The sequence below is a fragment of the Artibeus jamaicensis genome, unplaced genomic scaffold (assembly GCF_021234435.1).
Source record: "Artibeus jamaicensis isolate MK-2021 breed Jamaican fruit bat unplaced genomic scaffold, CSHL_Jam_final contig_426, whole genome shotgun sequence".
NCBI lineage: Eukaryota > Metazoa > Chordata > Mammalia > Chiroptera > Phyllostomidae > Artibeus > Artibeus jamaicensis.
Genome location: NW_026521826.1, coordinates 3,349,953 through 3,377,284, shown reverse-complemented (window position 1 = coordinate 3,377,284; position 27,332 = coordinate 3,349,953). Strand labels below are relative to the sequence as shown.

Genomic DNA, 27,332 nt, shown 5'->3' with positions numbered 1-27,332 from the left:
CACGTTGTGTTACATTGGCTTATATTGTTAATAGTTTAATGTACATATTGAAAACGTGGTTGTATTAATGAAATAATCATGTCGGTACTCATCCCCTTTGATTTGAAGGCAGGATCACATTTTATCACATAAAGAAACATTTACACATAGTTAGAAATAACAATTTGTAGAGTTACGAATGTATTTGGTCTCTGTTTTAAAAAGTATGCACTAGTGGTTAAATGTTACAACATCTCTATTTTTAAGTACTTTGTACATGGCTACAGCCCAAAGATCATTTTTTTCCTATGGTGCTCTTTACTTATTTATTTTTGGAACATTTGGGCCAAATCTGTTCTATCTTTGACCTTCAGGTTCTTTCCTTTTCTTTCTAGAAAACAACTATGTATACCTTTCCCAGTATTAAACATACACACGTACTCACATGCATGATAAACAATCCCCAGACTTACTTTTCTGACAAATAAATCAGCGCTGGTAGATCTTTAAAACGTCAAGCTTCTCATTCAGCATGAGGCCCGTCACTGCCCATGTGTTTCTCAGACAGCACCCCAGCTCTTACTGATTGGCACACTTCCCCTGCATCAGAGTAGTGAAATTATGCAAGATACCTATTCCAACCTATCCTGTCTCTGCAGTTATTATAGCTCCCTCTGCCCCCAGCTTCTTGGGAGAATCACTACTCTCCTAGGCTTATGGCCTCCAAGGGACGTTGAAGAGCTTCAAGTTAGTTTGCTTTCCCTCCACTTTTTGAAGACTAAGGTTCATTAGTCTCCCACCCTCTATCCACGGGAAATACATGCTAAGACCCCCAGTGGATGCCTGAAGCTGCAGATAGCAACAAATTCTCTATCGATACTATGTGTTTTCTTATACACACATACCTTTTCACTTAACGGAAGCACTTTTCGGCTTCTCTCTGGCATATCTGAATCACCAGCATCACTATTCTTATACGTTGGGACCATTATTAAGAAAAACAGGAATTACTTGGCCACAAGCACTGTGATACCATGAGAGTCGACCTGAGTGGCCTATGGCTGGGAAGTGTCTACGGTGTGGAGATACTGGACCAGAGGGTGTTTCATGTCCTGGGTGGGATGGAGCAGAACACACGAGATTTGATTCCATCACAAGACTCAGAACAGTACACAACTTAAAACTTACAAATTGTTTATTTCTGGAATTTTCTATTTAATATTTTCAGACCACGGTTGACTGAAACCACAGAAAGTGAAACTGTGGATAAGGGGGAGCTGCTGTATCATCAACCCTGTTTCCAAGGTCTCCTGGAAGAGTCCACAGCTTGATGCCACTTCTCGATCACCCACAGGCACGCACAAAGGGTCAGCCCAGGGGCAAATATCTGTGTGCGTATATTCTGATAGACCTAATAGCAAGAGAAACTGCTTTTGGCACCGGGCAGTCCAGCGTCCAGATACTCGCTCTGTAAATATGCTTCCTGCTGTACCTCTGTGAACCTCAGTGCCCTCGTTGGTAAGGTGGAAAATGACCCTGTTAAGAATATGGACTGTGGAAGTCAAGAACACATGTGTTTTAGGAGAAAGGAACAAGCATATGCATCCAATTATGTGGCAACAAGTAGAATTTTGCTTTCCCTACCTGTCCTAGCTTAAGGAAAACAATAAAAAATATGCAAGAAATATCACCAAACAAGGGTGCAACAAGGGTGGTGATGCGCTGTTTTGCACAAACTGAAGCACCGTTTAACGTGCAGCTGCTTCCGCCCAGCGAGTCAGGACGCCTGCCGAGGGCACATCGAGGCCTATGCTGTTCCTTTCTACCTCTTTAGGGGCTCCACTTCTAATGCTTGCATGCAGTCAACAGATTTCTGAATTTCAGCATACTAGCGTCCAGAAATGGAAGGTTTGAGTCTAGTCCTGAGCCTCTATGTGTTGTAGACTGCTCTGTCTGGTTCTAGGAATTGTATCTCTACCCCTTGTGGCTAAGGGCGAGAGATGACCTTTGGAATGCCAGCCCCAGGAGACAAAGCCTGTCTCTAGTAGCAAACTCTGCCTCAGTTTCCTCTCCCTGCCCCCAAAGCTTGGTCAGAAGTCAATGATGGGTAAGACTCCTCACAGTGGGGGGCAACCTAAGCCAGACTCCATCACTTGGGAGGCCTTCCTGGGGGGGTACAACAAAGAGCAATGGACTTCGCCCCCCCCCCATCCCGTTTGACAAAGCCCAAGTCCCCATGTCCTCTGGGAGAAGCACTTCCTGGCTCTAATCCCCTTAAGCCTGAATACCTGATGGGGAGGGGTGCAGCTCCTTGCCTTGCTAGAGCGTGTCCTGGGGGAAAATCTGGCATCACAAAGATTTGCTGATACACCTGTGAAATCTGCTCTGCTAAGAGTGCTTTCATTCATACGTTAAGGGTTCAAGTGGGGAAACCCTAAAGCTCTGTTCCTGACAGACTCTGACTCCTAGCAAGCCCTCAGATTTCTTTGCAATGTTATCTACTGTTTGATCCTTGCCGCCCAGTATTCCTGTGTATTACAATCCAATAAAAGGCTCTGGAGGAGGGGGCTCAAGATCTTTTTCTCCTCAGAGAAACTGGCCACTGCCCACGGCCTTTTTCCTCTGGTAAAATGACCACTTCTCCTCCCCAAGCAGATCACATCATGTCTCAGTCATATTTACTCTCATCCGTGGCAGCTGGAGGGACTTTCGAGAAAAGTCGCCCCCACATCTATGTCCTGCACAGCTCTGAACACCCCGCGTGCATGCTGCATGTGAATTACTCATTGGAACCTACTACAGGGAATATCACATTTGTTAACACTAGTAACTTGACCAGAGCAGCGGGCTCTACATCCCACACAAATGGACTTTTGAATTGAGAAAAAAATCTCCTACAATCTCCTGTTAAGTCCTTGTCTGGGAAGAAACTGTCTAGTTAGGAAATTATCCAGACCTGGTAATTTGCCAGGTAATGTTATAGCTCATTAATTTTTACTATTTTTATAGGGACAAGACAAGCAAAGACAAAGACATGAAACTCAAATCTGCCTACCAAGTGGATTTTGATGTAAGAGAGAGGGGAAGGTCCAGGTTTTCTGGGAGCTCGGAAGGTCTCTGTGGATAGACTCCCACATCTGTGCCGCCAGACTGACCACTGCTCTGGATGGCGTTTTACGCTTCCAGCCTCTCCCAGGCTCCGATTCCACAAATCTGGTGTCTAACTCACTACCTCCCATCCTGTGCTCTTTGCCCAGTCCTTACTATTTGTTACTCTTTCTCCTAAGTAGATACCTTCAGACTCACCTTAGATTCTCACTTTCATTCTGCCAGCAGTCTCCTGACTCCTCCCCTTCTCATGAACACTGTGGCCCTCCCTTCCCTTCCTCCCCTTAACCACGTGGATGGAGGTCCTCATTGCCCTAAATGCACTATTTAGGACAACAGGTTCTTTGCTTTCTCTCTCTTCTAACGACTGTTCCCCTCTCATCCCCCTCACCCTCCCCACGCACATCCTGGCCACTAAACTTTTTGAATCCCTGTAGGCACGTCAAGCCTCAGCTCTAGAACTGCCTCCCTTAGCCTCAATCACCGTTCTCGGCATGCAGATCCTCTGTCTCCGAGAGCCGTCCCTACTTCCTACCGCTCCCTAATGCCCTCTTTTATTCCATTCCCTTGAACAACCGTTTTATCCCCTGGTCTTTATATCCTTAACACTTACCCTCAGCTTCTCTGTACACAACGCCCCAATCCTGCTCAAGGATTAAATTCCTGCTCAAGTCTACATCCGCCACCAAATCTCCCTAAACGACTTTGTAAACTACCCACCTCTCCTGTCCCCACACTGCCCCCTGCCCACCAGTTTAATTGCTCTGTTTCAGGTTAGCCCTGTTTCTCTGGAGGACCACAGGGTATGCAAGGGCATCCATGCTGTTTCTCATGGCCCTCTCCTGCCCACTCCTTCTTCATTCTGCCCCCAAGGAGAAGGCACAGAAAGAGCAATGATAGAGCTCCTGTGGATTCCAGCCTACACCGTGAGCCCTCGCTGAGGGTGAACTGTGAATTCCAGCATTCCTAACTTTGCTGATCTTCATCACAATTACACAGGGTCACGAAGATTTAATACAGGACATTTAACATGCCCTGCGTGCCTTTGAAAAAGTCCTAAATAAAACCTCAAGACTTTCTTTGTTTCTTAGTTTCCTCTGTACCAAGCTGAGGAGGAGTTGGAAGAGGAGAGGGTTATTCGATTTAGATTCTCTGTCACAGACCAAAAAAAAAAAAAAAAGCATCCGCCCAGAGGGTCTTCAGACTGCAGAGGTTATGTAAAGAAGACGCTTTATCCCGCCGCATGGAGGGGTACGTTTTCACATTCTTCCATGTGGAACAAACTGGAGCAAACTCTCGCCCCGCGTGGGGGGCACGCCCTCCGAAAGCAACCGCTTAAATTGACATGTACGAGACTCAGATCGTCCTTGAGATGCAACCGTAATAGAAAACCAGGAGTCCAAACAGGCGCCTGGCGCCTGCAGCCAGCAGGGGCTGGGGCGGCCCCGGAGTCGCCGGCTCCCGCTCGCAGCCCGCGGCTTCGCCGCTAGGAGGCGCCCCGAGAGCGCCCGGCCCCCCGCCCGCTGCCGAAGGAGGGCTCGGATCCACTCGGCCAGCCCACGAGCTGGCCAGGGCGCCGGCTGAGAGCTGGCGGCGAGCAGATCTCCGGAGACGCGAGGCAGAGCGCCCGGGGCTGTCACCGCTGATGCGCGGCGCGCACTGAGCCGGGGACGCGGGCAGCTGGAGACCGCCAGCCACCGCCCCCGCAGGGTTCCACCTGGGGTCCCCCTTCCCAAGTGAGCAGCCGCCGGGGCCGACGGCGATGTCTGCCGGGGCCCGCCGCAGTCCCCGGGGCAGCCGGGCGCAGCCGCTCGCGCCCCTCTGCTGCTTCTCCGCCGCGCTGGGGATGCTGTGGTCCCCCGCCTCGCAGGCGTTCAACTTGGACGTGGACAAGCTCACGGTGTACAGCGGCCCAGAGGGCAGCTACTTCGGCTACGCGGTGGACTTCCACATACCTGCGGCTCGCACGTAAGTCGCCGGCGCCCGGAGTTCGCGCGCGCAGGGGCAGACCGGCCACAGGTTGTGTCTGCGCCCCTCTGCCCCGGCCCGCGCCCGTCCCGCAGCCTGAGCGAAGGCGATCCCTGCGATTCCCTCTCGCTCTCCACTTAAGGTCGCCGTCCCGCTCCCCGCCACCAGCCTCTTCGCCCCCCTGACAGGCTAAACGTGCCTCGTGCCCTTTACACTAGAGACCTGCCACTTGCTCCGAACACGCCAGTGTCGGGGACTTCCCGGTGCAAGGACCCTGGCACTGCACAAAGGAGAAACCGGACCCAGCCGACTCAGGCCAATTAAGACAACGACCGCGACACGGTCTGTTTACATATAGCCTGTAACAATTAAGTGTCTGGACGCAAGTGCCGTCTGCTCGCTGCCAGCAGCTGGGCTCCGTCCTTTGCTCCCCCGCAGCCCACCCCCCTCCTCTCCTCTCACTGTCTGCACAGCTCCACCTAGAGAGGAGTCGGGACTATTCGCACCCTCTTCCAAACCAGGTTTCAGACGCCCCCAGGTCTCCGAGAGGGAATAAGGTTGGACAGTCGGCTCCCTCACACACGTTTCTGCCCGCGACCCCCGCGCGAGTCCGAGTGGGCGCGCGGCCGCAGGCGGCATCTCCCGTGCGCGTTGTGGATTCTCAGCGCGTGGTTTCCTCCATCCCCTTCGCAGAGCGAGTGTCTTGGTGGGAGCGCCCAAAGCCAACACCACCCAGCCAGACATCGTGGAAGGGGGAGCCGTCTATTACTGTCCTTGGCCCGCCGAGGGGTCTGCGCAGTGCAAGCAGATACCGTTTGACAGCACCAGTAAGTGAAGTTTGTCATTCCCAACCGCGGGCCCTGGTTTCAAAAAATCAGAGCCATCCTGGAGTCACCCCCTGCTTTCTTTGTCCTCATTTGGCCTGCCCGATAGGTCTGTGTCGTGGGCTGCGCAGGTCCCTAGAGAAACCAGCGTTTAAAAAAAAAAAAAAAAGCCTGAGTGGGAGGAACATGGTCAGTGGACCCCAGAGAGGGAAGAGTATTTTGACCTGGAGTGTTTGCATACATCCTAGTGATTTGTTTCCTCGCCGTCCGGGGGTGAGCATTTGCAGGGTGAGTGCATGCTTTGGAGAAGGGCAAACGTCGTACCCTAACCCTGACTGTGGAGAGAATTGGGTTGCTCCCCGAAGACAGGTCTGGGAGAAGGCAGACCCTTGGCATCGCCAGTGCCCAGACCCCGGAGCAAGACCCAGACTTCGCTCCCTGTTGCTGTTTAATTCTTTACAGAAAGAAAGAATTTTCTTTCAAAATATTGGACATTGGAGGCAAACTAGTACAGGCAGAGTGTGGATGGATTACATTCATTTCCAAAATCCCTAGACACATGTTTCTTATTTAATTAAAGGGAAAATACGTTTTAAACAACTCAGGCTGGTTATATTTCCTCTGGTGTTTTCTCTTTGGGTCTGAGAAAACAAGTTAAACGTAATGCTTTCAAAAAACATTAACACTGAATGTTTTAATTTGTACCTCCACAACTTTGTGAATTCAAAGGTATATGTTGTAGGAAAGCAAATACCTCTTTTCTGAAGAATGTGATTATGTAAGTTCAAATAATGTTCTTCGATGAACAGTCATTTAAATTTGCACCACGCAGGTATTTTATGGCATCATGCTTCATTATTATTACATTAGTGTACAGTTAGAAGTCAGGTAGGAAATCCATTTCCATAGAATTTTGGTGAAATTGGATAGATGGCATTTACCTGTTACTTTACCTAATTTGCATTTTTTATTTTAAAAGAGAAAATAATTGCAATTCTATGACTATGGAAATAATTTCAAAAAAGAGAAATACTCTGCAAGCATTACCTTGAGTTATGACCAAATTAGGAAAATATATTTGCAATGAAATAGTAGGAGACAAACCAGTGCCATTGTGACCATTAGATAAATAGGGGAATAATGAGGACATCAAGAAGAGGTCAGTGTTACCCGAGGAAGGAGCAGGGGCAGATGGCATCCTCTGTCCGGGCTCTGAAAAAGACCTCCTGAGTTCTGAAAGTATCATAAATAGGTCTTGTTTTACTTCTAAATGTATGGGTTTTTTTCTTGGTAGACAGATGTGCTAGTCCTACTATGATTCTTAGCAACCATAACCGTAGTCATTTGAGGATTCATAAATAAATAACAAGGGAAAACAAGAGGAAGGGAGGTAGATATTTCTGAAATAACTGAGCAAAAAATGAACTAGAAAAAAAGCCAGGCAGAGGAGGCCACAGAACATTTGTGGGAAATGAATGGTCCATGACGGAATCAACAGGAATGAACAAAGCCTGCGGGAGCTTCACTAAGAGAGAATAGAATCCTTGAGAAAAGGAAGTTCTCCAGTTAGCCATCAGGGGGTACTGTGGGCCCAGGAACCTTAGTTGCTGTTGGGAAAGGCCTGAGAACAGCAAGGGTGGGGGAGAAGGAGTCAGAGGACCTCAGCTCAGGTGCTTGCTACCGAGTGGCTGCCAGTACTCTACGCATCTTTCCTGCCACTTTACCCATGCACCCCCAAGACGAGGAGGTGCCAGTAGCTGCCATTTGCTGCGAAGCTGTGAAAAAGAAGAAGGGAGAGCAGGAGCCAGTAGAGCTATTTCCAGTTTCAGCATCTGTTCTCTGGGTAGAGTATGATCTTGGAAGCAAAGATAAAAGGCAGAATCATAGGCACTGCTGACCATGGGTCTTGCAGTCAGTGTTACCAGATGCATTGCATTTATTGATCACCTACTAGGTACCAGCCATTTTTTACACACTATTTCTAATCCATAAAACAAGACAAAACAGCCGTGTGAAATTCATTTCATGCGTAAGGAAACTGACATCAAAGGTGTTTAAATAATGGTAAGAGGTAGATGCAGGGTTGGGAAAGAGGTCTGTCTGCTCCCAAACAGGCCCGTTCGCCCTGTCTTCCTTCCTCACGCAGCTGGACCTGAGGCGCTCACAGCTCACCTTCCAGTCCCCTCCTCCATTCCCTCGCCCCAAAGTTAGCTTCACAAATACCAATCCAAACGATCCTATAGAGAAGCTCTGGAGGGAAAAGCCCTTGGTGGAGGGTTGTGGAAAGCAGAGGTTGTAGAAGCAGCCTTTGTCTTGGTGGGCATATGCCCTCTGGTTTGCTGCAGCTCCTGCCAGCCTGCCCTTCAGTGTCCTCCTTGGCCGCAAGGCAGTCTCCCCACAAGGAGCAAGGAAAGCTCTCTGCTGGACAGAGTGGTAGCTCCGACTGCTGGACCCCCACACACTGACAGTCATGTAATGGTGTGATGTATATATATATCCCTGAATAATATATATTATATATATATATATAAAATCGAAAATATTTCCCAGTAAAGGTAGTCATGACTCCCCCTGTCTTTACCTTGTCTGTTTTGACTATTGCATCCAAATTCAAGACATTCTAAGTAAATTTGGCCTTTTTAATGACATTGTCGCAGGGGCCTTGTTCGGGCCCCTGGGGTATCTACTATGGTAACCTACTGAATTCTCTCAGCCTAGACACTGAAGGAGACTGGCCTATCCTTTAGTTCCTGAATATGGTTGTGATCTTGAACCTCGGTTTATTTTTAAGGTCAACTGCCTTTTTTTTAAAACTGCCTTTCAGTTTAAATTTTTCATTAAATAATCATTTTTACATTATCATATAATTTGGATTTTTTTTATTACTTCTCATCATAAATGCAACAAGAGAGGAAGCTGGGAATGAATAGCCTAGCACTTCAAATGCATGAATACTATTAAAATCTGTGGTCCTTTCAAGTATAGTAAAAGGAAACTTTAGGGAAGCATATGGTGGTGGGGGAGGTGCCAAGTGCAAAGAGTAGATAATTTTCCTGCTCTGTACAAAATCAAGTGGTTCCAAGAAAACACTTCTCTCATCTCCCCTCTGTCTTTCTCTCTTACTTCACTAGAAGAAAATCCCCCCCCCCCCCCCCCCCCCAGCAACTTGATTTCTTTCACTTTTGCCTCAGGAACTCTCTAAACTATGCCCCATCCTAACTTAAATCATCACATCTGCCAAATTCATTTCTTCTTTTTCTTACATTTTCCAAACCCATGTGTGGATTAGATAAAAACTGCTAGATGACAGCCCTTGCGTTAAAAGGGGATGTGAGTGAAACAGAATGACAGACACCCATGGGGGGATGGGGAAAGGGCAAATTGCAACAATTGTAACTGAAGCGAAGTACACAAAGTTTAAAGTGCTCAAATGAAACATTTAGAAGAGAACGATAAGGCGAGTGCTCATTAATGAGAATCATCATCATAGCACGAATGATGGAGAGAAAATACAGCTGGGAACCACCTGCAATTGCGGACCCAGATAAGGAGTGAACAGAAGAGGTGGGGTGTGCCATTGAGGTTGGGAAGTCGTTTGAGAAAGACTAGTAGGATTTGGCTGGCCTTAATTTAGTATCTTTGTGTAAAACAAATAAACAACCACCCCTCCTACCTGCAGTCCCCCCCACCACAGATTAAAAAAAAAAAAAAACATAGCCCCTTAAAATGGAGATAATTTGTTGAAGGTATTCAAAACTCTGGAATGGTAAAGTTTTTGTTGGAATTGTGTTTGGGCTTGGAGACCGGAAGCCTTTTGGGGTGGGGGGTCTGTTTCACTTTGTGTTGAGCGAATGTGCAAAGGGAAGCACCAGAGAGCATCTGGTGCTGTGACTGGCACGGGGCTGCTTTTTGATAGTCGTGGGTGCGCCCTTTTCCTCATGTGAGGGTTGGGAAACATATTGGGCACATAAGTCTTGCTTTTCCAGCTTCCTCAGAGAGAAATCAGGAACAAAGAAAAGAAAAATGTAGGTCAGAGCTACCCAAGTAAATGACAGAGGAAATAACACCCATGTGACAGAACTCAGCGAGAACTGAAATCCGGGCTCTGGAAAGTTCAAATGAAAATAAAAAGAGAGGGGTGGGGGAGAGGCAGCCCAGAGATAACCTGCTTCTTTTAAGAATGCATAAACCCATCTAGTAGGGCAGAAGCTTCCGCTGCTAAGTACTGATCTCACTGAGGCATCGAGGTGGTTCAGAGGGATGGTTTACTCATTCTCAACGTGATTTGCGACGTAGACAATGCCCATAAGTTGGGAGAGGTAGCCGAATTTGCAGAATGTCTCCCAGTTGGCTCAGAACTCTATGTGACAGAATGCAATCAAGTCCTGATATGAGAAAGGAGGAGGCAGTGGTCCCTACATCACACAGCAACCGAGGAAGCAATTAGAAAAAGGAAGTCCTTGAAACTCCAACCAGAAATGGGAAACAGATCTGCTCTACGGCTAGTTGAGTTGTATGAGCGTTAGGCGCCTGTTGTTTAATCTGCAAAATTCTTTCAAGAAGTTGGGAGTCTGTGCAATGGAACAGGCTTTCGGGTGTTTGGCAGGGATGGTCGGTGTAGCAGTGGCTGCGGCTTTCTGGGAGAAATGTGGGAAACTCTTGAAATTATTCTGGAAGCAGAAAAACGCACTTTGACATTTAAACTGGCCTGTTGAGATGTGCACGATCAGACTTTACCTGTCGTGCGAAAGAGTCTCGTATCTGCGGTTGTACCGAACAGAGTTTGCCAATATTGCCGAAAGCTTGTCTGTGCCCTTATTGATGCCATCCAGATATACAAATATAAATTTTTGAGAAAGGGAGTTAAAAGACTAATTATTGATCGTATTGAAAGTGTTCACTTAAAAATTTAATTTGCCAAATTCAGCTTAAGTATGTCTTCACGAAATCATATGTAGTCCATCAGGAAAAGTCTACCTGTATGACAAAATCCTAAAATATCTGAACGATCGTTTTAATTCTGGGTTATGTTATACAGAGACTGAAGGTAGATAAGCAAATCATGACTCACGAATAAGCCATTTATACTGAAAACCTTCCACCTGCTCCTCCGGGGCCGGTCTGTGTGGACCTGGCCCAGCTCAGCAGGAGTCTTGCCCACCCTCGGCCCTGCAGGTCGGCCAGTTCCTGGGCTTCTGGTGCCCAGCGTTTTGCCTCAAAGGCCTGCCGAACTGAGGGATGCTTCTGTGTCCACAAGCATCCTGCAGAGTGATTATGTGGCCTTTTAATTGTGTTAATAAAATGGAGACATAGACTGCAAAAATGAATCTTTATAGGAGTGGCTGCCAGGCATTGGGAATAGGAAAGAGGAGCTGTCTGCAAAGGGGCAGGATGAGGGCGTTCGGGGGGGGGGGGGGGTGGAAGTTTCTGAGTCCTGACTGTGGTGGATTCAGTTGTGTGTATTTGCCAAAATCCATTGAACTACACATCACCAAGAGTCAATTGTACTGCATGTGAATGGAAAAATGAGGGGAAAAAAGATGGTATGGAGAATGTTGGAAAGTTACATATTCGATCTGATGATTGAATGTGGCTTTGCGGCCACTGCTCTGAACCTGTGGGCAGTCAGCCCTTAGACCACAGGGGGGCCTGAGAGACAAGGACTGGAAGTACGAGGACCTGCGACCCCTGAGTGCTCAGGCTACTGCCTCTAAGCCAGGGTGACGATTAATCAGATCATCATATGACGTTCTTTACCATTCTTCTAATAAGGATGCTACTACGCTCAGAATGTGTTTGATAGGAGAACTTCGATTGAAGCCCTGGTGAGGAATGATGGATCTCTGTAATGAACAGCAGTGCTCATGTAACTGTCACTTCCTTACTGAGGCTCAGACATGGCGCCCGTGATCATCACTCAGTTAAGAAGGTCCAGCTTCAAACACGCAGTTGTAGTTATCAAAAGCAGTATAATTGCACTGCAGAGCATTTACTTATTACCATTAGGACACTTTTATTGTTTAGTTCCGATATTTACCATACGGACACGGATCCGTGTCCGACTTGGCAGAGCCCCTCTATCGGTCTGCCCCGGTTTCCCGGACACAAAGGGATTAGATCAGGCCATAGGACTAGGTTCTCGCAAGGACCACGTACAGCCCACATCACACACAGCCTGTCACCCCAGGTGTAGCGGCGACAAGCCCACTCCTTCAGCCAGGTGATGGCTTTGTTTCCGATTTGTCCCAATCATCCTCCTCAATGATTTGCCCATATGTCTCCAGGGAAGCCACCTGCCTCTTGCCCCACAGCTTACACACCTCATCTTCATAGCACAACACGTCACGGCACAGCTTCTCTCCCTGACGTGTGGTACGTACACACGTGTGCCCACCCACTCCGGGTCCACGCTCTGGTACTTCTTTCTTAGCCGCCCAGAACATCTTATCTTCCAGAAGTGTTTGCTGGAATATCAGGCTTCTCTCTTTTTATAATTCCGAACAGGACATATGTCTCAGAAATTAATTCTCTTAAATTAATAAAGTTACTGCAAACCCATTTTCAGAAGAAGGGGCATAACCCTAAAAATAATATTTTAAAATATCTTCAGTATTAATAGTCAAGTCAATTACGGCATAATCCAACAAGTAACTATTGTATAACCATGAACATGAAGTTTGTCAAGAATCATGGTAATAATATGGGGAATGCTTTTGTATTCATGTTAAGAGAAAACATAAACTTCAAAATTGTGTCTGCAGTCCCAAGAAGGAACACGTAATTCCTTCAGAGGAAATGGCTGCGTTCACTCCCCTTTCATATTAGTCGAGTTTCCATAGAGAAACAAAACCTATGGACGTAGATGTGAAGGAAGAGACCTACCCTGGGAACCGGCCCCCACGATGGCAGTGGCAGAGAAGGCCGCCGTCTGCCACAGGCACGCGGGAGATGCGGAGGAGCCAGCCTCACCACTGAGGCCGAGGCCCAAGGCCCGAGAGCCAGCTGTGCTGAGGGCGGTGGACGATCAGGGCCCGGCGCTGGCTGGCTGGGGCGTCCGGCAGAGAGGCCAGATTCTTTTCTCCTCTTTCTTTCTGTTCTATTCAGACCCTCAGCAACTAGGGGAGGGCAAGCTGCCTCAGCGTGTCCACCAAGTCAACTGCTGGTTCCATCTGGGAGTGCCCTCTTGGATCTGGTCCCCCTGTGATCCAGCCAGGTGACACATGAAATGGCAGTCACGCCATCTATGAGACTCACAGTGCTCATTCTCCTAGCAAAGGCACTGAGAATTCATGAACACGATAAACCCACTGGGTACATACGAGAGGACATTAATTCTCCTCATGTTTCTTAGGCCAGAGCACGCCCAGGTGTTGCTGGAGTAGCAATGGCCCCGAGTCTCTGGCTTGAGACAACCAAAGCTTATTGCTCACTCACACTCTATGTTTACTATGAGTGGGTAGAAATGCCTTCCATGTTCTAAGGTCCAGAAGATTGTCTGGACCCGTGGTAACTCTGATTTTTGCTATGGCCTCTTATAACAAGTTCTGTGAACCCACTCCACTGTAAGAACATCATGAATTAATTAATCTCTTCTGGCTGTCTTAGCCTACTCAGCTTTACTCAAAAGCAGTTTGATTCACCTGAGGACTCACCCAAAATGAAGGTTTCTGTTGACACGTGCTTTTAAGACATGGCAGACTGCTCCATGTCTGGTGAGGCTTCTTCCAGGAACTGACGTTTACTTCTCCTCCTCACATGTGGTAGTCCAAAGCACGCCCAGGGGGTGGCCAGCTTATTCAGATATCTAACACTTTGTTTATCCATACCTATCAAAACTGTATCTGTAACCTTTAAAAGAACACTGGAAAGGAAATGCAGTAAAAGAGGTTTTCTTTGGAAATGCAGTTCAAACAGGTTTTCTATTTCTAGTGGATGTAGTTGGCAGGACATATTTTTGGGACGTGGTAATGGCATAGTTCTTTGGGACTGCAGTTCCAATCCCCACAGCTATGGCAGAACACAGACACAGTTTCCACAGATGGGGAGATAAGTGAGACTTTTACAGCAACGGTCAGTCCTCAACCTGTTCGGGCTGGTCTGCACTCCCTGCCACAGACAGTGCCGTCCGGGAAGACGGAGTGCCCTTCGTTCTTTGACTCAGGCTCCTCGAGTGACTTCCCATTAAGTCATCATGTCTTTCCCCCCTTAAAGTACCTTTCGGTTAATTTTAACCTATTTTTATTTCCTAAAAATGTAATCTAAAGGGAACAGTGGAGTTGAAAGTAAAGCTTAGTGCTAGCAAACAGTAGAATTTAATTTCAGTGACTAGACGAGTGTTGGTGACTTTCCAAGAGCAAACGCTGTCTTAGACACTGCAAGGGTAGCGTGAGCACAGCCCAGGACCCCGCCCCTGTGGCTGCACAGCAAATAACCAGCGACGAGCTGAGGAAAAGTGAGGTGGAGACCAGAGGACAGGGAGTGGCGTGTGTGTGCATGTTTACTTTCAGTGAGTGGGACATTAGTTTCCCGTTGCCACTGTAACAAATTACCGTATACTTAGCAGCTTTAAACAGCACAGTTCAGTTTTCTCACATTTCCGGAGGCCAGAGTCTAAGACAGGTCTCACCGGGCTAACGTCAAGGTGTTGGCAAAGCTGCGTTCCTTTCTAGAGGTTCTCAGGGAGAATCTGTTTCCTCGCATTTATTTTCCGGCCCCTCACAGCTTCTATTTTCAAAGTCAGTGATGTCAGGCTGAGTCTTTCTCACAGTCTTAGGTCTCTCTCTGGTTTTCCTTTTCTGCCTTCTTCTTTCACTTTAAATTACCTTTGTTATTACATTCGCACCACCCAGATAATCCAGGATGATCTTCCGTATAGGAAACAGTGGTAGAAAATGAGACCAGAGAGCTAGATATAAGTGAGATTATATAGTACCTTAAAGACCAGGACTTTGGATTTTATTCCAAGAGTGATGGGCAGCTGATGGTGCTTTTAAAGTTGTGGACAAGCAACATAATTTGAATTATGTTTTAAAAGGATCAGTGTGATAGACTGTGGGCAATCAAGAACAGAAGGAAGGAGACTAGTTAGGAGACAGTCCCATTGCCAGGGATGGAGAAGTATGATTTGGGTCGAGTACTAGCAGTTAGGATTGAGTAATGGTTGGATTTGGGATTTGTTTGAAAGTGTAGTTGGTCAGATTTCATTATGGATCAGATAAAGGGTACAGAAGAAAGAAAAATTTGACCTGAGCGGCTGGAGGAATGGGACTGAGACAGGAAACAGTGGAGAAGGAGCAAGTCTTGGAGAAGACATTAAGAGTTGAGTCCAGATATGTGAAATCTGAGATGCTTGTTAGACATCCAAGTGATGTCAAATGGGCATTTGGGTAAATAAACCCGGAGTTCAGGCAAGAGGTTGGAGATTTAAATTTGGAAGTCATAAGCATGTAAATGATATATAAGACCATGACTTAGGGGGTGAGTATGAATGGAGAGGAGAGGAGAGGAGAAGCGAAGAGAAAAGATGGGGAGAGGGGAGGGAAAGGAAGAGAAGGGGGAGGAAGAAGGAAGACCTAGGTTGACATTGAGTCCTGGAGCAAACTGACATTTAGAGAAATATCAGAGAACTGAGAAAGATGTATAAAAACACTGATATTAGTATTCAATTACTGTTAATACTTGCACATATGCTATCAGTTAGTGGGCATTGAATATGACGAAGTGAAGTTAAAATGATTATTGAGGTTTGGGGCATGAGAACTGGGGCAATGGCTGGAGGTTGGCAGGCAATCTACGTCTTGTTGGAAAACACTCAGTTTGAGAGGTGATGGGAAGTCCAAGTGGACAGAAAATCTAGCCCAGAATCTTCTGCGCTTCATCCCCTGTGGTTCAGTTGCATCATGAAGTAGTTCGCCTCTGCAGCTTTGCTTGTGTGATTCATCCACCTGGAATAGCCATACTTTTTCATCTCTTTTTATCTTTTTTTAAAGTCCTATTAATCCTTCAAGATCCTATTCAGATTTCACATCCTGCCAAATCCATTCCCAGGTCTGCCCGATGACATGAATTCTTTCCTCACCTGGACTGTTTGGTGTTTCAGATGGGTCTTCATTGAAGCCCTTTAGTCTGTGCATCCTGTGCTGTGTTCACCTGTACTTGTGCCGTCACCTGCAGTGTTGTTGAGGCCATGCAAAGCAGGGCTGTGTTTTTAATTCACTTTACAATTTTTAGGCTTTTTGTACAGAGACGGCATATCATATATGTATTCTATGTGTATACCATGCAATATCTTATCTTAATGGTGGCCAGACATATAGGCCAGAGATTCTATAAAAGCTCAGCAATGGACACATTCAGCACTGCACGAGCGTATCAGCTGTACTGGAGTGATAGGTGCAGCGGAGAGATACGTGCAGAAGCGTTCAGCTTGGGGAGGTGGCCCGAGTGTCACACTAAAATTAGTACCCATGTTGGAGTGATCAAAACTGGTATCGTGTGTAATATAAATTTTAGATTATATCCAGTGTTAAGGTATATACATGCAAATTTATTATCTTCTGTTTTAGCTTAGAACTTAAATTCCCTGTTTGTGTGTGTATACGTGTGTGTGTGTGTACACACACATATATACACACACACACTGACCAGGATCTCAGAGAAATGCAACACTGGAAGCTATAATACATGCGTGGGGTTGGCATAAATTACTTCCTAGGTGTTCCTTCCTCTTTTGTTCCCAAATGGTTTATCGAGCTTGGGAGAAAATGTTATGCATAGTTGCTACACCTTAGATTGTAATATATACCAAACTGATCATAGATACTTATGTTCTGCCTAAACTCTGTCCATCCGTGACAAGCATTTAATCAAGATAGTTCACCTGGAAAGGAAGTTAAATTAAATAATTCAAAATGAATGTGATGCATATTCACGAAGATGTGGTGTTCAGATTGAACTAACAAAAACAAAGCAGGCCTCAGCAAGCAAGCTAAAATTCAGACTTTCCATGGGATGCGTTGGGCCCTCATCCTACCTTTTATGTCCACTGCTTTGGACACTGTGCTTTGGTCCATTTTCATTAATCCCTCTAAACTCCAACACAGGGTGGGGCAAAAGTAGGTTTACAGTTGTTCATGTGAAAAACCGTACAATATTAATAAGTAATACAAGAATAAGCTGTTTTGTGTACTTACACCTGTTAACCTACTTTTCCTCCACTCTGTATATTCTTTTTTTCTCAATAATTTTATTTAGTTATTTTTCAAGTACAGTTTTTTGCCTGTTTCTCCCATCCCAGCCCCCACCACCCCGTGCTTCCCACCTCCCTCCCATTTCCACCCCCCCCAGTTCTCATCCCTGTGTCCTTCATATTTGCTTCTTTAAATCCCTCACCTTTTCCCCCCTTCAATTCCCTTCCCTCTCCCTCTGGTAAAGATTTTATTTATTTATCTTTAAAGGGGAAGGGAAGGAGAGAGGGAGAGAAACATCAATGTATGGTTGCCCTTTGCTCATCCCCTACTGGGAACTGGCCTGCAGGGAACCAGCCTGCAACCCAGGCATGTGTCCTGACTGGGAATCGAACCACGATTGTCTGGTTCACAGGCCTGCGCTCAATCCACTGAGCTACACCAGCCAGGGCCCACTCTGTATATTCTTGTATATTGCATAGATATAATACACAATTATCCTACAGTTGCTGCATACAAATCTAAAGACTATATAATATATTCAAATCAAATTTTCAAGGTAAATTTTACCTTCTTACCATGAGAGCAGAATTAATTAAGGAAAATGTGCAGTAAAGCTAAGGGAAGGATGCTAAAGTAAATTGTGGAATTTTCATTCTTGAGGAAGAATCACACTATTGTGTGGAAAAGGAAAATACCCAGGCACTTAATTGAAGATCATTTCCCACCACCATGCAAACTAAAAACAGCAGCAAATACCAATGATAGACAAAGCTGTTTTGGCCCATGAACAGGCTATGAGGCCATGACACAGGTCCATAATCTCTTATCTGCAACTCTAGAATCCAGATAGCCTTAAATACAAACAAATATTTTTGTGACTCATTCAGTGTCAAAACCTCTCTTGACTTGACCTGACAGGAAGTGACATATAGTCTTTTTCTCTTTTGTATGAATAGTTGTGCATTTTGCTAATGACATATTCATGGCTGTGGGACATTATATATGGTGTTTACTTTCTAAGATCAAAAACATAAAAGAAATACTATAAAGGAGTGGCCAGGTAGGTACAAGAAGTCATGAAGCCAGTGAGGGAAGTCTTGTCAGTTGGAGTGGAAAGAAGACTGGAATGTGAAGGTCTAACTTGGCAACAGAGAGTTCTTGACGACTGAGGGAGGTGGTCGGAGGTGTCAAGGGAAAGGGGGGAGACCAACTGGAGGCAGTCATCTGTAGTCGTTTTTTCCCCAGGAGTTGTTTGTTTTTCTTTTTAAAATCCTTACCCAAGGACATTTTTTCATTGCTTTATAGAGAGAGAGGAAGGGGGGGATGGAGAGAGGGCTAGAGAGAGAGAGAGAGAGACATTGATGTGACAGAAAAATATCGATCGGCTGCTTTCTTGTACAAGCCCCCACCGGGGATTGAACCTACAATCTAGTTATGTGCCCCGACAGGGAATCAAACCCATGGCCTTTCAGTCTACAGGATGACGCTCCAAACAACTGAGCCACACCAGCCAGGGCCTAAGGGTTTTTGTTATAGATGTGACCATAGAAATGTAACAGCCAATAAGCTCTTATAGTGTAGTCTAATGGGAATTATTTGGTTGAGAGGGAAACAGTGATGACCGAAGGAGAAGGGGTACATGCAGGAACAAATTCCTAAGCAGATGAAAAACAGTGGGTGGAATTTTTGTACAGTTGGGAGTGTCGGCCTTGAAGGGGCACAAAGTCCATTCCTCCTTAGTGACAAAGAAGGCAGACGGAGAGGACAACTGAGAGTAGGTGGGTGAGTTTGCGGAGAGAACAAAGAAAATAAATTTTTAGTTTCTTGCCTTTTCTTAGTGAAATAAGAGCCAAAACAATCAGCCGAGAGTGAGGAGGCAGCGAAGGTTGGGGGGGGAACGTGCACACAGAAATGGTGGATGGCAGCATGAACTGAGTGACAGGAGAACCAGGCAGTGCCCAGGGGCCACATGAAGAGTAAATCTGAATTTATTTGTGGAAGGAATACGTTTTCCCTCTGCCTACCCTATAGTATGGTCCTACACGATTGGGTGGAATTTAAGATCTCCCAGGGGACAATTCCATCTTGGGTGTTAATCTTCCATGAGAACACATTGTAGGTGCAGGAGGTTTGAATTCTGCATTGCCTATTTTCCATAACATTGGGAATGGTGATTTTTTAAAACCACAAAATGAACCATCTCGGTAGAGGATGATTAGGACCTTCTTACTACAACATATTCTGGCAACAGGGGTGACATCCTGAGGACAATGCAAGCATACACCAAGAGCTAGTGTAAATACATTTTCAAGTGCTATTGGGAGGCAAGTTTATACAACCTTCATCCTGAAACCCAATCATATCCTGTATTTAAAAACATTGCTTTGAGGTCATATTGAAGAGATTTATGTCATTTAGTCTGCTTCCTGAGGTTCCCATGCTGAGAGGTTTTCATTTCTTCTTGAAGTAAATAAATTATTGGGCACTAAACAGAAGCATGCTGTGCTCCTGCCAATCGGAAGGTGACATATAAGCCATATTGAGATTTCTCATTTCCCCAGCTGTATCTGTAACAAGATATTTGATCCCAGGTCATTATTCCAAGTGTGAGAAAAACCTAGAGATGAGAGATGGTATAAAAAATTCAAGGAGCAGAAAGAAAAGCACTGTGGTTGGGAATGACAAGAGGTGATGTTTGAAAGGTCCAAGTGGTATAAACCTGGCTTTAAGAATTTTTGCATTTTAGAAAGTTCAGGATAGAGAGTGCATTTGAAGGGGACAAGCCTGGAGGAAGGGAAACCAGTTAGGAAGCCATTGCAGAAACTGGGGCTTCGAGGCGGTGGTCACAACTAGGGAAGTGACAACACAGATGGGTAGGAATAGGTGGACATATCAGAGCTTTAGAAAGATGAATCAACAGGAACTGACTTCTAAATAGGATTTGGGAGAGGAGGTTCAGTGATTGTCAAGGATGCGTTCCAACCTACTGGACTGCCATGTGGAGAACAAGACAGGCATACTCTCCGACTTTACAATATCTAAGTCCAGTGGATGAAGAGATCAGTGTCTGCCAGTTCTAATCTAGGGATAGTTCTCGGACAGCAGGAAGTGACGAAGGGGTTAGCTGTGCAAAAGAAGGGCTCCTGTCCATGACTCCAGGGGCGGGGCTGTTTGTATCAGAGAACGCTTTTCAGAGAGCGTTATCATTAAAGATCAGAGTTGACAGTGGTCTCTGTGTGCACACATGCACATGTATGTGTGTCTGAGCATGTGTCTGTCTTGGGGGTGGATGAAATGAGAGAGAAAATGGCCCTTGTCAGTGTGTGGAGTGACCTGTAGCGGATGAGGTCTGAGTTGATGGCTCAGTCTTCGCAATCCAACTGTAACAGCTCTGCCTTTCATATTTTTGTGTCATATTAGGGGAGTTCTTGTTTGGTTTTGTTTTCAATCTGATCTTGTGGATGGCTTGCCATTTCCCTTTGGAGAAATGATGTTTTTCATTTCTTAAAATTTGATTCTATAGCTGTATCATATAAATTAGCAGAACACCCACCCAAAATTCGCTTGCATCTTACCAACAAAAATCCATATGTATCTCCAGAATAGACTACTACAACCTGAGTCAATTTACATATGAAAAGCATTTAAAATGATATTTGTTACATGATATAAAAATTCATTCGTATTTATTACTTAGCAAAGGTCTTAATTAACTCTGTCTAGGCACTATTGGTTACTAAAAACAGGAAGTAGGAAATGGGATCTCTATTCTTGGGAAGGCAATGTAAACGTGGAAATAACTGGGGTAGAAAATTTATATTCTCATTTGGATCAGGAAAACTGTATAACAGGAAGATTGTGATACATTGCTGACTATTGCTGTCCCAAACCCATATTTATGAGTATTATTATCAGTACTCTAAAAGCATACATTTGGCTCATTTCACTTTATTAATTATTTGGTTACATATGGAAGTGAACATTTAGAGAGTGATATGAAAAATTTTAAATGGTGATAGTTAAAACTTAAAAACTTTATGATTTTCACAAAAGAAATGTATTAAACCAGAGGAATGAGCTTCAATGCGTGGATGGTTTTACCAACCTTAACAGTGACTGTGTCCAGGGTGTAGGGTTCCAATGGCCTTTCACTGACTACCTCATATAATTTTTATGCAAATTTCGTTACCTTCAATTTGGGGCTCTACATCTTAAAACAGGTTTTTAAGGAAGTGATTTGAATTAGTTGGGAAACAACTAATGGAGTTTTGGAATTCCAAAGGAATGGAAATTTGCAAGAGAAATGTCATATATGAAGTCTGGGAGCGAGACCCAATAAAGAACAGAGAGGAGGTTACCTGGATGGAAGGAAACACCATACCTGGAGATCAGGTGTGTGGTCTGGGCCCATGTTGTAGAGGGCAAGGTATTTAGATTTGATCTATTAGGTAAAGACAGGAAAACTAGTGTGTGTATGTGTATGCACACATATCTGTACATGCTATATATATATGGTATAAAGAATAAATTTCAGTTATATAGAATATTCTTATTGGAATAACACATTCTGTCCATTGATGGATGAATGGATAAAGATGTTTTATACACACGGGAATACTATGCAGCCATTAAAAAGGAGGAATCACTGCCATTTGCAACAACATGGATGAACCTTAAGGGCACTGTGCTAAGTGAAATAAGTAAGACAGAAAGGCAAATACTATATTATGTCTCTTATAGGTGGAATTTAAAAAACTCAAACTCAAGGGAATAGAGATCAGATTTGTATTTATGAGAGGCGGGCTGCAGGGAGTGGGGCCACTAGATGAAGGTGGTCAAAATGCACAAGTTCTAGTTGTAAGATAAGTAAGCACTAAGGATGTGATGTACAGCATGGTGGCTACAGTTAGCATGCCGCGTGGTGTAGATGAATGCTGTTAAGAGAGTAGATCCTAAGAGTTTTTGTCATCGGGAAAATATTTTTCTCTTTTTGGTATTGCTATTAGATATTGGATGTTAACTAAACTTACTGTGATAATCATTTCATTATATATATATGGCTATATGTACATATATATACATATATACATATATATATGTCAAACCATTATCCTGTACATCTTAAACTTACACAGTGCTGCATGTCAATTATATAAAAATAAAACTGAAAAAATACACATTTCTTGAACATTGGATAGAAAAATGAATGTGTGGTATTTCCTTAAACTTGAAAATTCATAATAAGATGACTAACAAGGCTAGAGGTGTTATTTAACGGTTTTTAGGAGTGGTTTCAGGGTAGGGGTGTCGAACTCATTTTCACCGGGGGCCACATCAGCCTGGGGGTTGCCTTCAAAGGACCAAGTGTAATTGTAGGACTGTGTAAATGTAACTGCTCCTTAACTAGGGACAAGGAGCTTGTCGCTGCTGCCAGGTAGAAACAAGGTGCCAGGCCGGATAAAATAAGGTGGAGGGCCGGGTTCAGCCCACCGGCCTTGTGTTTGCCACCTGTGTTTTAGGGTATTGGAAGTCATACCTTTAGAAGTTTAATTTTCTGGGACACAAAACTCAACTCATCTTTTCCTGGATTTGTTTCTGTTAGACAAGGAGTTCTCTGACCACAGCTGTTTTATTTTGAACTTTACATACCAGTATTCTCTATTCTCAGATAGAGTTTCAATTTAAGTGGAACTTTCGCAGCACACATTGACTATGGGGAAGATTATAAACAAAAGTTTAAGGATTTCTTTCCCTTTTTTTCTGCTGAAAGATGTCTGAACAGCTTCTGCCACAGCCTCAAGAGAGTCCCCAAGGAGATGCACTTAAAGTGATGACTGAAGGCTACCGGGAAAGTAACTCTTTTCTAGTATGAGGTCGAGGACGTTCTAAATAGTTTTCAGAAATGCAGTGTTTGGTCACACCTGTGTCAGCTTCGGCTTTTCTCTTCTCTCCCCCATGGTGATCTATCTTCACGTTTTGCAATCCCTCCCATTTTACTAAGCTAAAAGATTAAAAAAATCTGCTTGCTGCCCATATGTGCACCACATTCTCCATTCCCTCACTTCTGTTTAGAAATGAATATTCCCATGAAAAAAGAACCTGGAGTTAGTAGGCTTGCCACACGCTGGGATTCATACCCCAACTGCCCATAGACCAGAGTTGCCAGTTTAAGAGAGGTGCCTTCAAAGCCCAGAAATGCAGACTAAGCGAAATCCATTTTATTGTTATCACCCATCTCCATTTCTCGGGTTGGCCTACAGCTCTTTTGATTTTATCATAGGTTTTTTTCTTTCCAGATCATAGATGTAATAATTCTCCCTGTAAAAATTCAAATGATACAGAAATATATTTTAAAAGAAATTTAAAAAGCCACTGAAGCATGTGCACCCATGCCTTCAAGATCAATGTCATTAACAGTTCTGTGTCTATACATATATAGACACGTCCATACACAGAACATTCGATTATTAAAGAAAAACGGGATCACACTGAACAATGTCCTAGACAAAATTCTGAATGAATGGTGAGAGTTTGGTCTTTCATGAAACAAACGTGGAGGGCCTACTGTGTGCGACGCACTGTTCTAGAAATGGGAAATGCAGGGGTGAAGCAGAGAGCATCTCTGGGTTTGCATGTTTTCTGAAGGGGAGAGACAGTCAGTGAGCATTAGGACAGACACAAGAGCACCCCAGATAGGGTTGGTGTTATAGAGGAAACCATATGCTGTGCATACACCTGAAACTAATACAAAAAGTGTTGAATGCAAAAAAATATGTTGAAGAATTTTAGGTAATGCCATGTTGTATAATAAAGCATTTGGCTAGGGAAAACAAAGAGTAATGGGAAACTGAATGACAAAGGCAGGGAAGGGACCTCAGAGGAAGTGGCGTTTGAGCTGAAGCCTGAGCAATGAGAAGGCGGCAGCCAGGCCAGAAACTGTGGGAAGAGTATTTCAGACAGTGGGGAGAATAAAGACGACGAGGAGACGGAAAAGCTGGGTGTGTTGGAGAAAGTCAGTGTTTCTGAAACTTAATGAGCAGGGGAGACTGGGAGGAGGGGAAGTTGGAGGCAGGTAGGGGCCAGCTCACGTTGGGCCCCTTCCGCTGTGCTGGGAGGTATCACTGCAGAGGTGGAATTACCACCCTCGGGGGGGAAGAGACACATTGTTCACTGAGTGGTGTTGGTACAACTGGCCTTTCATGTTGAAAGTAAGGTAGCTATGCTGCATCATGTACACAAATAAATCCCAGATGGGCAACGATTCCCATAAACAAAAGATTAGCAAGAATTGGGAGGAGATATTTGCAATATGTATGTGGGAAGAAGAATCGATAGAATATACTGAATTCATACTAATTGGTAACACTAATAACCAAACAAGAAAATGATCAAAGGATATAAACTAGTAATTCACAGAAAAAAAAGTGTGTTGTCCATTAGCATAAAAAGATAACCTTACTGATAATCAGGGAAATGCAGATGAAAACAGAACAAAATGAGGTACCGTTTCATAGTCATATGGGCTGACAAAAATTTTAAAGTCCTACAGTACCAAGAGATGATGGCCCTTCTCTTATGTACTGCATAGAAATTATAGCTACTTTGGAGACCAGTTGGCATTGATGACAGAATGAATATTACAATTATCCATGGCCCAGCAATGTCCTTTCTAGTCTGGTGCCAGAAAGACTCTCTTGTGCTTATGCACATAGAGATGGATATGAGGATGCTCAAGAGACAAGTTTGTTTTAGTGGAAAGACTGAAAAAACCTAAATGTTCATATATAATAGATAAATAAATATAATATAATAGATAGATATATCTATCTATCTATATAATAGATAAATATAATAGATAAATAAAATGTAGATGGCTATTTAATGAGTTACAGTTCTACACAGGGGTTAAAAGGAATGAGATAGACCGATCTATCTGCCTAGACATGGATCTCTTTCAACAAACATAAAATTAAATGTCAAGCACATGTACAGACTGTCACATATAGGTAACGTAATACCATTTTTTGTTAAAAAGAACATGCAGAAATACTCAAGAATAATCAATTGTTTGCAAACTACAACTAAAACCTGAATGGCTAAGAGTAGCTTTTACATTTTTAAAAGGTTGGAAACATTTTTAATGAATAATATTTAATGATGTATGAATATTATAGGAAACTAAAATTTCTGTGTTTGTAAATAAAGTTTTATTGGAACACAGCCAAGCCCATTCTTCTACATACTATCTATGTGCTGCTTTGGTTGCAAGGGCGTAAATGAGCAGAGTTGGCAAAAACCATAGCGATCGCAAAGCCTAAGATACTTGCAGGCCCATGTTCTGTATTGTTCATGGACTTTATTTTCTAAAGGGCCAGAAGTGTGTCCTTCTGATTCTGGGTGCTGGCTGTGAATGGAGGAGGAGAGGGAAGTGGTACCGAGGAGCTCTGCCAAGGGTTTCTACAATGTTTCTAAATATGAAAAACCTTAAAAATTGTCGGCTCTGCCTGGTGGGAATACAAGTGTTTGTTATACTAAGTCCTTGTACTTTTTCCATATTTATTTAAAGCCTTGGAAAAGGTAAAAGTAAAAATATATTTTGTAGACATTAGTCTGTATCATTGCATACAAACTACTGTTTACGTTGTAACAGTTGGGTAGTAGTCTGCTTTGTAGGTAATAGAAATTTCTTTTTGAATCTCTTATTTATGAACATTTAAGTCCTTCCAGTTTTGTTATCATGAATAATCCAGCAAATATCATCATATTGCATCTTAATGCACTTGTGTAATTATGTCCATTGAACAAAATCCTAGAAGTTGGATTCCTTGGTCAAATAAAAAAAAGTCTACATTTAAATTTTTGATATATGTTGCCAAATAGCCCTTCCTAAATGCTGCATCAAGTTACCTGGAAAACAGTGAATATTATTATTTTTTGCCAAACTGGTAGGTAACAAGTGTTGTCAATTACAGTTTCAATGCGAGGCTCAGGATCATTCCATGAAATTACAGGCTATTTGATATCTCCTTCCTATCAATACCTATTCAGGTCCAATGGTCTAGAGGAAATTTGGTGCTGAAAAAATAACCCACAATTTACACTTTTAATCAAGTTGTACAGTTTAGTAGCAGGAAAGATGCTTCAGGAATCATGGTGGGACAGTCACATCATTTTCTCTAGAAAAACTAGGCTGAATTTGGAACTGACTTCTGTCTTCCCCTGTAATCCATTTCCCCTCTCAAAAAAGCCTGCTTTTCTGTAGTCCTTATGGGATCTCCTCTAAGTGTATTTGAATTTTTGAGGTGCTGTCTTCTTTTTATTGCTTTTTAGAGGTTTCAAAATCTCAAAACCGCTGTAGCACTTTCTCCCTGGGTTTAATCAAAGCCACATTGACTGTACTCTGAGGTGTCACCAATTTCATTGCTGAACACCACAACTCACGTGATCCTTGTATGTCTGTGAGGTCCTTTCCCATGCTTGGGCTTAGGCTGAGTTTACAGGTTTCTGATTATCCAACTCGCCAGCTTGTACAGCACTTTCATGTTCCGTCGTATCACGTGGCCTTTATGACTCTGTGGTCCCTTGAGAAAGAGGAAAGGGGAAGGGTGTCCTTAGCGTCTTTTCATAGAAGAAATCAAAACTCCAAAAGATTAAATGAATTGCCCAAGATCACCCAGTTAATAGTGACAAGATCCTTTGACTCTGAGTTCTATGATCTTTTAAGTTTCCGAGATGCAAATAGAAATGTTTATATTTTTAACTTTATGCTGTAATCTGTAAGATCCTCTAGTTCTTTGCCAATTGTGTGCATTTTGGGTAAGGATTTCCAGAACCTTTTTTTTTTAAAGCCCAGAAACATCAAAGGCATACCATTTTAAAGAAGGAAATTTATGATTTTCTAGTAACATGTCAAAACGTAAAATTTAGGTTAAGATTTAGTTTGTATAATTTATTCTTTTTCTAAAAGTCTGTAATCATATGTAAACTCAAGGTTAATTATGTGTATATTTTGGCCTCATTTGATAGGAGTTAAAAGTTCATTTTATAACGCATGTATTATAGAGTCAAGGAAGAAAAGTAAAATGCATACCCAAGGAAATGCATACCAGTAAGATACCCCAGTACAGCTGTCTTTCAAAACTCATTAGCTATTCCTGATGAAGCTCCAGTTAGAACCATGCAGTCAGAGCCACGTGGGAAACATGTTAACTGGGAATCAGAGTAGAAAGAAAAAGATATCTGCTTCTTATTAAGAGTTGAAGTG

General features: G+C 43.8%; 1 protein-coding gene across 1 annotated transcript in view; it reads left to right on the top strand.

Moving 5' to 3' along the window:
* The first annotated feature begins 4,458 nt into the window (after window positions 1–4,458).
* The window catches only part of ITGA8 (integrin subunit alpha 8), a 181,795-nt gene continuing 158,921 nt past the window's right edge, over window positions 4,459–27,332 (top strand). The window contains exons 1-2 of the mRNA XM_037141295.2: window positions 4,459–5,055; window positions 5,749–5,882. Coding sequence (XP_036997190.2) covers window positions 4,850–5,055; window positions 5,749–5,882 — 340 coding nt within the window. The 5' untranslated portion in view covers window positions 4,459–4,849. The remainder of the gene's footprint in view (window positions 5,056–5,748; window positions 5,883–27,332) is intronic.